The following is a 14314-nucleotide window of genomic DNA, read 5'->3' on the forward strand; positions in this document are numbered from 1 at the left end:
GATATCTGATTTTAATTATAAATGTTTAGTTTTACTGCTTTTTATCATCATCATCATCATCATCAGCCCATATACGTTCCCACTGCTGGGACACGGGCCTCCTATGAGGGTACAGGCCATAATCCACCACGCTGCTTTTTATATTGATATTTTATTGTACATTATGTATAAAAAAGAGCGTGTGTGCCGAACACACGTGTCAGAAGTGAAACTTCTTTAGCAAGATTCAGATGCCAAAATTGTGTCGCCTTAATCCATGACGTGACGTATGGCCCCACTTTGAAATTTTACTCTCAACGCGCTTTAAGAAATTTCACTTCAAAAATGTTCAAAATCAAACTATGTACTTACAAAATCATTTTAGGTAAATTATCACTTAAATAGGATGTTCATTTGACACTAGATTTCATTACCAATTAAATGAATCTTAGTTTCGTTCATGACACTAAAAAAGTTGTTGATTAATTTAGCAGTACTGTTGTTTCTCAAGCAAAACACAGACATACAATATCCTTAGCATTTCAGAAAATGATGCATTTGTATAATAAATGTAAATTGTCATTTGTTGTTTCTCAAGTTACAGAAATAAAATTCATAATTATTTGTGCCTCTCTAAAGTCTTAATTAAATAAAAGACATCTTACATTTCTAAGAGGACATGGGACGTTATTCATGATATATGAAACACAAATGAAACCCGACAGGTCGAAGTCCTCGTAATTTGCGAGAACAATGAAAGGAATTTTAAATTAAAACCTTAGAAAAGCGACAAGAGAGCTACAGAATTCTAATACGTATTTTTTTACTGCTCATTAGAAATATTTATCTTTTTAAACGTCTCAGCGTTTCGTTTTATGATTTAATTGAAAGATCATTTCGTTTAGCATGTTTAGAAATAGAGATTTAATGGACAACGACACAGAGCAAGTTTTGATAACATTTTGTGATTATTGTTTTTATTTTACCTATATAAAAATCAAACGACGAAAGTACCTATCTATGCGCATAAAATAGCGTTCGAACGTTATTTTTTGCGTTACCTATTCAGAATATGGTTGTTATAAAAAAGTCAACCTTAATGCAATGGCATTATTATGAAAAAATGACGTCAGAGATCATCATACTCTTAAGAAAAAAACAAGAGTAAGGAAATTGGATACTTGCTCCCTGATGCGTTACCTTGACCTAGTCTCACATTCCCGTGTACCTCTTGATGAAAACAAAGGAGCGGGTCATACAAAAGACATGTCGAATACTACAATAGGATAAGCTGTATGTCTATTTTAGGTGACATGGCCGCCTTGTTCGATCTCAGTGCAGTCTCTGATTATAACTAGACCTATAACCTAGTAAGTAATCTACAAGAGAAGCTCTGAATTGCAAAATAGAATGTCCCTGTGCATTGAAACACAAAAATCTATCGTTTTTTAAGACATTTTGATTTTATGGCAATCATTATTTATATTATTTTTATTACATTTTTATTTATTGTTATCAACTGATTTTTATTATAATTTAAAACGCGTACTGAAGTAGAGAATATTACGTATAACCGTAAAGAAGGATATTTAATCTCATTTGACAACAGACAACAATGAATATTAGTACTAAATAGTAGCTAATTTACGAACGAATAAACAGTATTATCATTGGAAATAAAATACACAAAGGCAACAAAATCAATTAATTAATTGGCAGAATAGAAGAGGGTCTCTTATTGAAATTCGTTGAACAAATCCATGTTCATAAAGCCTTTTATTTCGTGATAAATGTTGGACATTTTGTATCCTGAAGCAATATATTGTACCTGATATTTGAGAAATGGTATTTTGTGGTATTGATGTATGAAGAACAGGCTCTAATGGTTACCTTTTTCGTGACAAATCGACGTTTTCAACAGAATAAACATAGTGTATGGCGTGTGTTGTATGACATGCATTTTGTGTTCTATTGTCATGAACAGATATTCTACAAAATGGATATAATATGGTGTTAAATACATGTACAGTAATTTAGGAAGCATTATATGTAAAAATAAGGTAAAAATAAAATAAAAAAACCCAATGACTATAACATCGCTATTCTGTCAAACAAACTTATCATGTTTATTGTAAACAATAGGTACTGTAACATGGACTAAATGATACGTTTGCAGCATAATATTAAATAAATATAGAATTCCTTAATAGCTATGAATAATTTTATAAGTCTAGCACATATTTTGCGGGAATACAAAAAATATATACGAACTAAACGGGACTTTATATCAACATCTATTTCACGGAACAAAAATTAATAACCATAATAAATTACTCAGCTTGTAATGAATTAATTGCTGGAAAAGTTTCAAACAACGTTATGGGGTCGTTTTAATTATACCTGTGCCATGTAAATTTTAGGGTAGGAATTATTTCTTCAACAGGACATTGTAAAACTTTTAAATCATAAGCTAATATATAGGTAATTGTCTGACATAGCATTCCATTTTTATTGATTTATAAAAATAAACTGATCGGAAAAATCCAACTGATTTATAAAAATAAATTTTCGACCATCGACAATAGTTATAAAAAGAATATTGTCACAAGATATTGTTAAGAACATACGACCAAGAATTTTTCTGATAATTCTGTAAGGATTTGGCTACATTTCTTATCAAAATATTGAAATTGAACGTTAAAATTGAGAGTGAGAGAGAGAGAGTTACTTAAAGTAGAGTGAACTTCCTCCGTGATCTTGAAATAATTACAACACTTAACTCGTGTAATAGAGTCATGTAACAATCCGCTTCACTTTAACTCATTTACACCTGGCAATTACAGCGCACCGCTTTTAGCTAAATACTTCCGTCTTTGCGAGATTCCACAATTACCTTCGCTAAATAGAAATAATCCAGTGTGGCTTTTAGTAGTTGAATAGCATTGCACACTACTGGATACGCAATTGCACAATGAACCGTATGTGAAGACTTTAAAGTTCTTTTTTCTTCAACTGATAGTCGTACTCGCTACTGTTAGAGGGAACTCATAAGACCTACCATTTTAAGTATTCAGTAACTGCTACGTTATTGCCGACCTGTTCGTTTCTGACTTCGTAATTAAATAGGAGGGTCTTTGTGCCTATGAAGAAGTGGAATGGTACGTTTATCGGCATTTTTATGTGGTTTAAATCGGTCCGTTTATTAAGGTTGAAATAGATATAACTTAATAGTAGACTTAGTTAGATGTAGTAAATACCCATATTAAAGTTTTCTTGTATAAAAGTTTGTATTCATTTATTTACTTTACGGAAACTGGACTGTTTATTTATTAGTTTTTCGAACCTAAAAGTTTGGGGTCGTTGCTAAACGCACTGGAAAAGGGTTCCCACATGAATGTGGTGAATTTGTGAATGGAGAAGAACCATTATAATATCGTAATGGCTCTACGAGTAACTAATTACAATGCAATATGAATGACAGAGGAAAATTTATATCAGAAAAATTAGGCGACCGAACAATCTACAAGTTCTCTATGAAAAAATACATACCTACCTATGTATATTGCGCACTTATATGTTACTAGATTTCCGCCCGCGGCTTCGCCCGCGCAGTCAAAGAAAAACCCGCATAGTTCCCGTTCCCGTGGGATTTCCGGGATTGCGTCATTTTCCCGGGATAAAAAGTAGCCTATGTCCTTTCTCGGGTATCAAAATATCTCCATACCAAATTTCATGAAAATTGGTTCAGTAGTTTAGGCGTGATTGAGTAACAGACAGACAGACAGAGTTACTTTCGCATTTATAATATTAGTATGGATTATTGCACACCAATATATTAATGAGTAATTGTTATAGATGAAATTACACTTGTGTTTAAAATTTCAGCCATCGTTGATATAATATACTTAATTATAAGAGCATCAATGATTCGCAGTTTACGTAACTGAGTTATGCCGCAAGACAATGTTACATATTTTGTTAAGCCTCCCCTTAATTACTTAAAAAAAAAACATTTAGAAACATTTAACCAAACCTTTCTAGTTCAACTTGACCGGATTTAAGGCGTAGCTGTTCTAATAGAGTTAAAGTGACGACAGTCAGTTTACCGACAGAGCTGGCGTTTAATTGATAGACGTTATGGCGGTATTGACAGGACTGGGCGAGGTTTTCACGACTTTGGTTTAGTCGAGTCTGTGGTTGAGTGAAGTTGTATGTTGTTTATATTAAAATACTAGCGGTCGTGGTCATCACTCATCTCGAACAGAGTTAAAAAAACGAATGTCAATTTTACGTTTTTCTTCTGCATAAGAACCTTCCTTGTACAGTACTCCAAAAGTGATAACGCGCATTGAAATCTTCGTCACAGTTCGGTAACTGTCATATTCCCGGAGCGTCCGAAGACGATATGTATATATAGAGTGGTTAAATGCATTTTCTTCATGCATAATTTAGTAAAATTTCTTTAGTCAAATGAAATACATTTTGGAAATACGACAATTAGCGAAGATTTGCATGCGCATTATTAATAATTTTGGAGTACTGTACTTTAACACGTAAAAACCAGTAGCCGATTTGGTAGAACCGTTCTCGAAATTTACTTTAAGTAGCACATGTAGTTTAAGTAGTACCATAGACAAATATAACCTAGATTTTATTAGTCCATGGTAGTACATTACTTTAAGTAGTACATGAAAAATCATTTTTTTGCTATATAGATAAGTCCGTGTATATTAGTACTGTAATACCTACACCAATTATACGACATAAATAGGTTTGTTAGAGACATTAAAAAGGTTCAAAGATCGCGTTCTAAGCTAACCAAGAAATAGGAAAAGAAAACAAGGTACATAGTTTCGAAGATAGGAGGATGAAATAAAGCTTATAATCGGAAAAACGTTTTCATTTAAAATACTAAAGATCTTTAAAGCGCAAAAGAAACTTATTTTATTTGTGGTAGGTGCATTAGAAAGAATTTTCATTAATTCATTTCCAGTAGCTATTGACACGAACAATAGATTGTTGCCGATTTTTCAATGCTTGGATAAAACCTATCCGTCCAATAAAGTATTACACGATAATATTAAAATGTCACGTAAACTGTCAAATACGGGCAATCAGAATACGTTTTTAAAATGGTAGTTTTATATATTATTCGACGAATAAGTTTTACCAAGGATTGAAAAATCAGCCCTTAAACAAAACAAAACAATGTTATCTCTCGCTCTTGACTATCTTTCAATCTTCGCAATTCATCCCTTACAACATCCCACTACAAAATAGAAAAATGGAATCCCCAGAAAGTTCGAGAAACGTCACATTTTGTGGCAACGTCACGAAATGTAACAAACACTGAAATTGATTTGAGGCACAATAAAGTAGCGTGGAAACGATTGATTCTATATTGGGTCGGTTGTTTATATAGGATTGATTGTTTCAGATTTTTCCAATAATTCGATAGAAATCCTCTTAGGGGAAGCTTTTGTATTTGATATCATAATACCATTTTGAATGCACTCTCATCAACGCTGACGATCGGGTGTGTTATTTAGAACTAATCATATATAAGTTATGATTTGAAATGGAAGCTACTAAAATATACAAGAAACTAATTAACTTTTAGTATTTATAAGTATTTTCAAATTATTTTAAACATTTCTTGTGGTTTGAATTTTTGAAAGCTTTATTTAAATCTATACTAATATTATAAAGCTGAAGAGTTTGTTTGTTTGTTTGAACACGCTAATCTCAGGATCTACAGGTCCAATTTGAAAAATTATTTCGGTGTTAGATAGCCCATTTATAATTGATGAAGGCGTTATATCGTCACACTAAGACCAACAGGAACGGAGCAATGCGGTTAAAACTGCGGGGCATAGCTTAAGTAAGTAAATAATACTTAAAAAGAGCTCAAACTACATTTTTCCGTTCCATAAGAATTAGTTTACAAACTTCTCTCTTCTCTCTGTTTGCTGCCACTCTTCTAACCACATAATCACTATCTCCTTACACAAGCAATGTAATTAGAAATGTCTGCATACACTTGACATTATTCAGTTGGCGGGAAATTTATTCAGCTCTTTCATAATTCATAGTTCGTGTCAGTGTCGAACAATGCACGAGTGGTTCTGTCAAGTGTTAACAAACGGATTTTGACCCCGGATTCTGGAAAGAAAATATGTTAATGATCTACACTTTTTGCTCGGTTTTTTGAAGATTCACTTGTAATTAAAATAATGAAGCTGCGATATCAACGTTGTGTATAATTGAGGGAATTTTATCAACTAAGGGCCGATTTTTCAATGCTTGGTTAAAACTTATCCGTAATAAAGTATTACACGATAAAATTAAAATGTCACGTAAACTGTCAAATACGGGCAATTAGAATACGTTTTTAAAATGGTAGTTTTATATACATTATTCGACGAATAAGTTTTAACCAAGGATTGAAAAATCAGCCCTTAATAGGGATGAATTTATAGTCCTGTTATTATGGTCTGGTATTTAAGGATTTTATTTACTTACTTTATAAATGATGAATTCCAAAGACTTGACTTCCTTGTTGATCTAATGCGTTATGCATGAGCGTAGGGTCCTGAGTTCGATCCCAATAAAACAAACGATAGGGTAAAAGGGCAAGACGTTTTTTAACCTACTCGCCCGTAAATAAAATTGACAGTGAAAGAGATATTGTCATCATGTTAAAAAGAAATGCATCTGTGCTTATCCAAACTTACAAACTTTTGCGTAAAAAATATTAGTAGGATAGGTTTGCTGATATATTTTACATAATGGTGTTTCATAGTAGGTAATTCATGAAAACTTTAAAAATTATCAATCTTGGGACAAATATAATTGACATTTCATTATAAATAAGTATAAAAAACATATTTTTTTGATACGTTGTTAAAAGCCATTATGCATATTCTGTTCATTATCTACATTATAATGGACGGAAAATGATGGATGAGAAACTAGATTCATGCATTAATGATACTTAATTATAATGTTTCTATCTCTGTATTCGATTAAAAACATATTAAGTGATAGTATGATGGTTAAATATAAAATAGGTACATATTTAACCATAGAGATTTAAATTCTTTAGTAAATTCATATTTTCGTGGAAAATTCAAAAATTGCTCCAACAAAAGATCCAAGAAGTTTTCGCGAGAAAAATTAATATTCGCGAACGATGAACAGAACCGAACTTTCCAAACTTATTTCAGTTTCTAAAGAAGTCTATTATTTCATAGAATTCTATGAATAAACTGGATCTTTTATTGATTTCTAGTAATTGACAGGTTTGGTTGAATTTGGTTCATAACTATATTTTTCCATTGAAGCTGTATAATTAGTATTTTACAGTATTGTAATTAAATAGAAATTTAAGCTTTTATTTTTAGCCAATTTGTAGTTAATACGAGATTTATTCATTTAAATATTATTTATCCCAACATTACCCCGTGACCATGCTAACTGCATTTGGAGTTAATACGAGATTTATTCATTTAAATATTATTTATCCCAACATTACCCCGTGACCATGCTAACTGCATTTGGAGTTAATACGAGATTTATTCATTTAAATATTATTTATCCCAACATTACCCCGTGACCATGCTAACTGCATTTGGAGTTAATACGAGATTTGTTCATTTAAATATTATTTATCCCAACATTACCCCGTGACCATGCTAGCTGCATTTGGAGTTAATACGAGATTTATTCATTTAAATATTATCTATCCCGACATTACCCCGTGACCATGCTAACTGTATTTGGACTTTAAATATAAGTTAATTGTAATTTTTCAAAGTTATCGTTATCGAGCAATCCAAAAGGTTAGTTTTAGAAGTAAACCAAGAAATAATTAATTTGTAATTACACATAATTCAAAGCTGGTTCCAATTTCGACAACTATTCCTCCCCTATCCTTTTGTTTCCTGTATCCAAACATCGGCATTGACTTAAATGGATGGACTCACTGGTCACAATAATAATATATTTGTTATCTATACATACTATAATGTTACAATATCTTACAAAGTGTTACTTTTACGCGAGTATGATAGACTTATTAAAGTTTTTTGAACGTGATTAAAGATTTATTCTTTTCTTTTTTTTTTATTTACTTCTTTCACTCTTAAAATCTGTACTTATAATATCGCTCTACATAGATATCCACATAGTATACTCTTTCTTATTTCCTTTGTTGTAATCTACTCTTTAATTCTTATTTACTGTGCCTATTTATAACAAGATTTTAGAGGATACCGAGGTTTAATGGAAATAATCGCTTACGAGCGATGAAGTCGCTCATTGTACATCTCTAGCATAAGTACCACATAGCAAACTATATTTCTATGTATCAATAAATTATTAATTAATTCCTACGTATCTCGTAAGTAATAATATAATAATACTAGCGGTCCGCCCCGGCTTCGCCCGTGGTACATATGAAAAATAGATGTTGGCCGATTCTCAGACTTACCCGATATGCACAGAAAATTTCATGAGAATCGGTCCACCCGTTTCGGAGGAGTATGCAGACTAACATTGTGACACGAGAATTTTATATATAAGACTAGCGGTCCGCCCCGGCTTCGCCCGTGGTACATATGAAAAATAGATGTTGGCCGATTCTCAGACTTACCCGATATGCACAGAAAATTTCATGAGAATCGGTCCACCCGTTTCGGAGGAGTATGCAGACTAACATTGTGACACGAGAATTTTATATATAAGAGATAAGCCTTTATTCAGACACAAAATATTATGATAGATAATATTCAACACTTATTCTGACGACTGATGAGTCAGTGACACCAAGAACACGGTCTGTTTGCCCAATCCTGGCAAAGCGGAAAGTACATTTATACTGCGTCCTTTACACATGAAAGTTAATCGCATTGGTAAGTAACTCAAAGCGAATGGACCAAAGGAACGTTTCATTAATTCGTGTTTGTCCGATGCAGAATTAAATTTAACCTGCGCGCTGTCAAATTGAATAGGATTTGATAAACATAGTGTTACCATCTACACGTTAAAATTTAAAGACTGTAAATGTATGAGTGGAACATTTTTGTTGAACGATTGAACAGAATATAATATCGTATTTTTTGTTTGTAATTATCTGATAAAATAATTTTAATGATATACTTTTTGTCTATAATCTGTGATTTAACGTGATTTTCATGTATGTTATGTAGCGAAGTAAAATGCGATAGGTAAAATTCATGTTAGTGCTAAAAATTTTCTTTCATTTTATCCGTCTATGTAGGTACCCATTACATGTTATTTGTAACGGACAGTAATATGTGTTCTGTGGTAACGGACGTGACGTCGCCTGTCACCCCCGTCAAGCCAAGCCGCCATGTTGACATCCCCTCCTGCCAGCCGCCATGCCACCGCCATGCCTACCAGCCAGCCACGCGGAGGGGATAAGCCTATATATTAGCTTGCCATTGCTTAGCGTGGATCATTCTTGTTAAAACTTTCAAAATAAAGAAGTGTGTCGTTACGCTGCAATTTTATTTTCTCCATTGCTTCACAAATCAGAAGCGGGATGAAACGACGTCGACCACAAGTTTGTCGACCTCCTGACGAATCAATGTCGGAGGAAGATGAGGGTACTTCTTCACCGCCTGCACGGAAGTTGCTCAAGAATCTGTTGAAAAAAGAAGTAGTAAAGGCTTTACGCAACCTGGAAGATGACCCCCAAGCTCCAAATAAGTCAAAAGTCCATCGTGCTGCATCTTTAATCCCGGAATTTGACCCTGATAGTGAGGAATGCACGGTACAAGCATGGATTCGTAAAATTGACCAAATTGGGGAAATAAATGGATGGGACGATACAACTAAATCATTTTACCTACAAGATAAGCTGCGAGGTCAAGCAAAGAAGTGGTATAATCGTCTAGAGAACTACGATTACACGTGGGAACAATGGAAGGATATGCTATTGCGAGCATTTCCTCGATATCGCGATTATGGAAACATGCTTGAAGAATTACTACAAAGGAAAAAGCAACCTACAGAGACGATGACAAAATACTATCAAGATAAAATCGCCATGTGCTTCCGGTGCAAGTTATCCGATAGCGCCAGCGTTTCCTGTATCATTCGTGGTCTGCCACTATCGCTACAACCTAACGCTCGAGCCTTCCAATGCCACACGCCAGGAGAGCTTTACGAAGGATTTTTATGTGCACTTGACGACTACCGTACTTTACCTATCGACACAAGGTTTCATCAACATAAAAGAAGTAAATGTACTACGCCCTTATAATGAAATATACAAAAAGGTCGTTAAAGTCGATGGCATCCACGTGAAAGCATACATTGATACCGCAGTCAAGTTAACGTTTTAAACGATCAAGTATCGAACGCATTGTCATTGGATGTCAAACCGACGAGTGTCATTTTAAAAGGATTCTCCGGTGGACTCTCAACGAGTCGTGGAGAAGTCGAATTTCAATTAGAAATTGACGGTATAACCAAGAAATGCCACGCCTACTTGTCTAGCATCAAAATGGCCGATGTTAATCTTATAATCGGCCAGCCTGTCATCAACAGCGAAGGTATGACATTGACAGTTAACAAAGGCCTTGTCGAATTTAATCGTACTCAAGATCCCATTTGCGATATTGAGGCTATCGAAGACCATGATCGCTTTAAAGTCGTCACAGTCAACGAAGAGAGACTTCCACCTGGCTCTTCCATCATTCAAGTGCGGGTTCTCGGAAATAAGGTCGGCAACGGTGTGGTTACACCGCCTCGGCATCATGAGCTGCAGGGAGTGGCCTACTCTCTTCCATCCACCCTGCTCACTGGTGAAGACGGGTACATCAAAGTCATCAACATGGGCTGCGAGGTTATCGTGTGGCCGCCGGGAGAGGTCCTAACCAGGGCTGAAAGCTACCAGGAGTCTCCACTACAGCCAAATAGCCAGGTACTTACCCTTGCTTGCCATAGATTTGCCAATTATAATGCTAATAATAAAGCTTACTAGTGACCAGCCTATTTACCGCCAGCCTTATCGATTATCGCATAGCGAACAAGCAGTAGTTCAGTCTTCAGTCTGAAGTGATTTATTAGATGCCGAGATTATCAAAGAGTCTGAATCTAGTTATGCATCTCCGGTCATTTTAGTCAAAAAGAAAAACGGTGACAGTAGGATGTGTGTTGATAACCGTGCCTTAAATGCTTATTACCGTAAAAGATAGATTTCTATTGCCAAACATAGACGATCAGGTTTCGAAATTAGCGGGCCACAAATATTTTACGAGTATCATCAATAATTACGTGTTAGTAATGAAGATACACACAAAACTGCATTCATAACACCTCAAGGTCATTTCGAGTACACTCGTATTCCATTCGGTTTAGCGAACGCGCCATCCGTTTTTATGCGGTTGATAAATAAAATAGTTGAATCTGTAGGTAGAACTAAAAATAATAATGTTAAAAACAAACATGGTAAACGTGAAATTTTGGCATTTCTGGACGATTTACTCTTACCCTCGAATGACGTTATGTCAGGCTTAGATATTTTGCAAGCGGTACTTGTCAAATGTCAAACTTGAAGTAGAAAATTGAAAATTAAACATGAGTAAGTGTTCGTTCTTGCAAAATGAAATAACGTATTTAGGTCATAAAATATCGGCTAAGGGTATTCAACCGGGCGATTCAAAGTTATTAGCGGTGTCTCGTTTTCCAACACCGACCAATGTTCATAGTGTGCGTCAATTTATCGAGTTGTGTAGTTATTTTCGTAAGTTTATTTACAATTTTGCTATCATTGCCCGCCCTTTAACCGATTTAACTAAAAAGAAAGCTTCGTGGATATGGAGTAGTGATCAAAACAATAGTTTCGAACAATTAAAAAAAGTGTTTGTGTTCCGAGCCTGTGTTAGCTTTGTACGATCCTGTGCTTTGTGTGTAAATTAGGAATAGCAGATTGATGGTACGTTGCGACCCGTTTTATATTTTAGTAGGGTGACAAGTAAAGAGGAAAGCATGTATCATAGTTATGAACTTGAAACTCTTGCCGTTGTAGAATCCTTGCGTCGTTTCCGCGTATATATAGTAGGAAAAAAAGGTTAAGATTGTTACTGATTGTACAACAGTCCGCGCTACGCTTACTAAACGTGACATTATACCACGTATCGCAAGGTGGTGGCTTTCTATACAAGATTACGATATAAGCGTAGAGTATAGGCCGGGGGAACGAATGAAACATGTAGAATGTAGATGCGTTAAGTAGACATCCAGTAGACACTATGAACGTGAATCGTCTCGAAGTAGCAGATTGGTTTTATATGGTGCAATGTCAGGATACTAAAAGCGAGCGCTAGAATGAAACGTAACTTCGATAGGAAACGAAAATCCGCTCACATATATAAGAAGGGTGATTTATTGCTAACGCGTCAAGCACCTACTTGTTCAGCATCCAAAGTTAACACTAAACTTGACGACTTGCATTCCGGTCCTTATGTCGTAACGAAAGTATTGGGCAATGATAGGTACCAAATTAGAAGTATATAGGGTTTACGTGGGTATAAGAGTTTTAGTGGGTTAGTAGCTGCAGATTCGTTGAGGCCCTATAAAAGTATTGTTACAGTTTCTGATAGTGCTAGCAGTTCGGATGAGCAAATGGAAACCGAAGATCTTATTGATTTATTAGAGAGCTAATTATTTTTGTTGTTCCTGTGGGAACAACTGTTTCAGGATGGCCGAGTGTAACGGACAGTAATATGTGTTCTGTGGTAACGGACGTGACGTCGCCTGTCACCCCCGTCAAGCCAAGCCGCCATGTTGACATCCCCTCCTGCCAGCCGCCATGCCACCGCCATGCCTACCAGCCAGCCACGCGGAGGGGATAAGCCTATATATTAGCTTGCCATTGCTTAGCGTGGATCATTCTTGTTAAAACTTTCAAAATAAAGAAGTGTGTCGTTACGCTGCAATTTTATTTTCTCCATTGCTTCACATATTATATGTTTATTATGTGGAGAAGGAAAAGATATAACATTCGTATTTACGCTAAAAGTATTCAATTTAGAGAAAAATGAAAAAAAAATGTTGTAGATAGATAGATCTCTAACATTTTCAGGTCAAAAAGGATCTTTTGCTAGTCCAAATATCAGTCCAATAGCTTTCGGATATACACGTCAACCGAATATCAGATAAAATAGTGGTCGAAATTCGACCTTTCTATTGAGATTCAGTCTACGTATAAACTCACAGTTTCACTGTATCAAACATGCAATATGCGAGAAAACAAAGGAAGGATACATTTATTTCAATACACAAAAATAATGAAGAAGAATAAATTATTAATACAGTGTGGATATTATATATTGTGCGAGTGCCAAAAAAGGTAGCTGGTAAAAATTACAATTTGCAGAAAATTTGCTTTACATGAAAATATCTATACAATGTATAATAAAAATCATTGTTTAATATAATACGTACGATCCCTATACGTGAAGGGAGCAGTAAAACACGTACCTACAAGAAGATAAACCACGCCGTATAATATAAAACTTATATCCCTTGACAAATACCAAACTGAACGTTATCCAATAACAATTCCCACCACACTCGTAAACATTTTACTGTTACTTTAACTACAAAAGCTAATAAAGACTCCTCTAGATTAATAAGTCAAGAAGAGTCTCCAAGTCAATATAAACCATTAGGGGATTTAGCCAACGGCTGTACCAATGCTGTATTTTCCCCATTTCATAATGTTTTCGCAATTTAATCTTTACTTTGCTGTATTTGTTTTGTTTATATGAAATGTCATGGCTTGTCTGTTTCCTCAAGGTTTCCTGTGGTATTGACTTTTTTGTGAAGAAAACAGGAGTGTGATTTAACTTTTCCTTCGGTTTTATACTACTACATTGTCCAGTTAGTATTAGGTAGAAACTACATTTCAGTCACTGATAAAAATCAAAAGACATAAATTCACAATAGCCTTTGGCATTTTAGTATAGCTGTTTAAAATTATACTGAAATATGAACACATTTTCATTTTGTTTTTTATTTTCTACTTCCTTGGCATTGTATCTCGGCCTCCGACTTGAAAAGCCGCCAAATTCATATCTATCCTTATTTCTTAGTTTTTGGATGCATACATTCAGAAGAAGAAATGTTTTTCATATATTTCGAATTCTTTGTCTGTCGTATGCAGCAGAAGCCATGCTTAGTTCAAATACAATCGTAGATGCAAATACTATTGTTCAAATATCATCGCGAAAGTAACAACAAACTGCAATTGCTTTGGAAATATATTCCTAATATTCACACTTGGTTTTTGCAATATATCTAT

The 14314-nt window shown here is 34.6% G+C and overlaps 1 protein-coding gene across 3 annotated transcripts in view; it reads left to right on the forward strand.

Annotated features, from left to right (window-relative positions):
* Window positions 1–12967, forward strand: part of LOC149490199 (uncharacterized) — a 245421-nt gene extending 232454 nt beyond the window's left edge. The window contains exons 2-3 of one of the 3 annotated variants that reach the window (XM_089701809.1): window positions 10541–10930; window positions 12709–12946. In XM_089701809.1, the coding sequence (XP_089557935.1) occupies window positions 10541–10930; window positions 12709–12723 (405 nt within the window). In that variant the 3' untranslated portion in view covers window positions 12724–12946. The other 2 variants (XM_089701819.1, XR_016316411.1) reach the window with 2 other exon arrangements.
* The last annotated feature ends 1347 nt before the right edge of the window (window positions 12968–14314 follow it).

Source organism: Colias philodice, chromosome 2, assembly GCF_061535455.1.
Source record: "Colias philodice isolate Cphi_HAF_F1 chromosome 2, ilColPhil1 Martin Lab GWU primary, whole genome shotgun sequence".
NCBI lineage: Eukaryota > Metazoa > Arthropoda > Insecta > Lepidoptera > Pieridae > Colias > Colias philodice.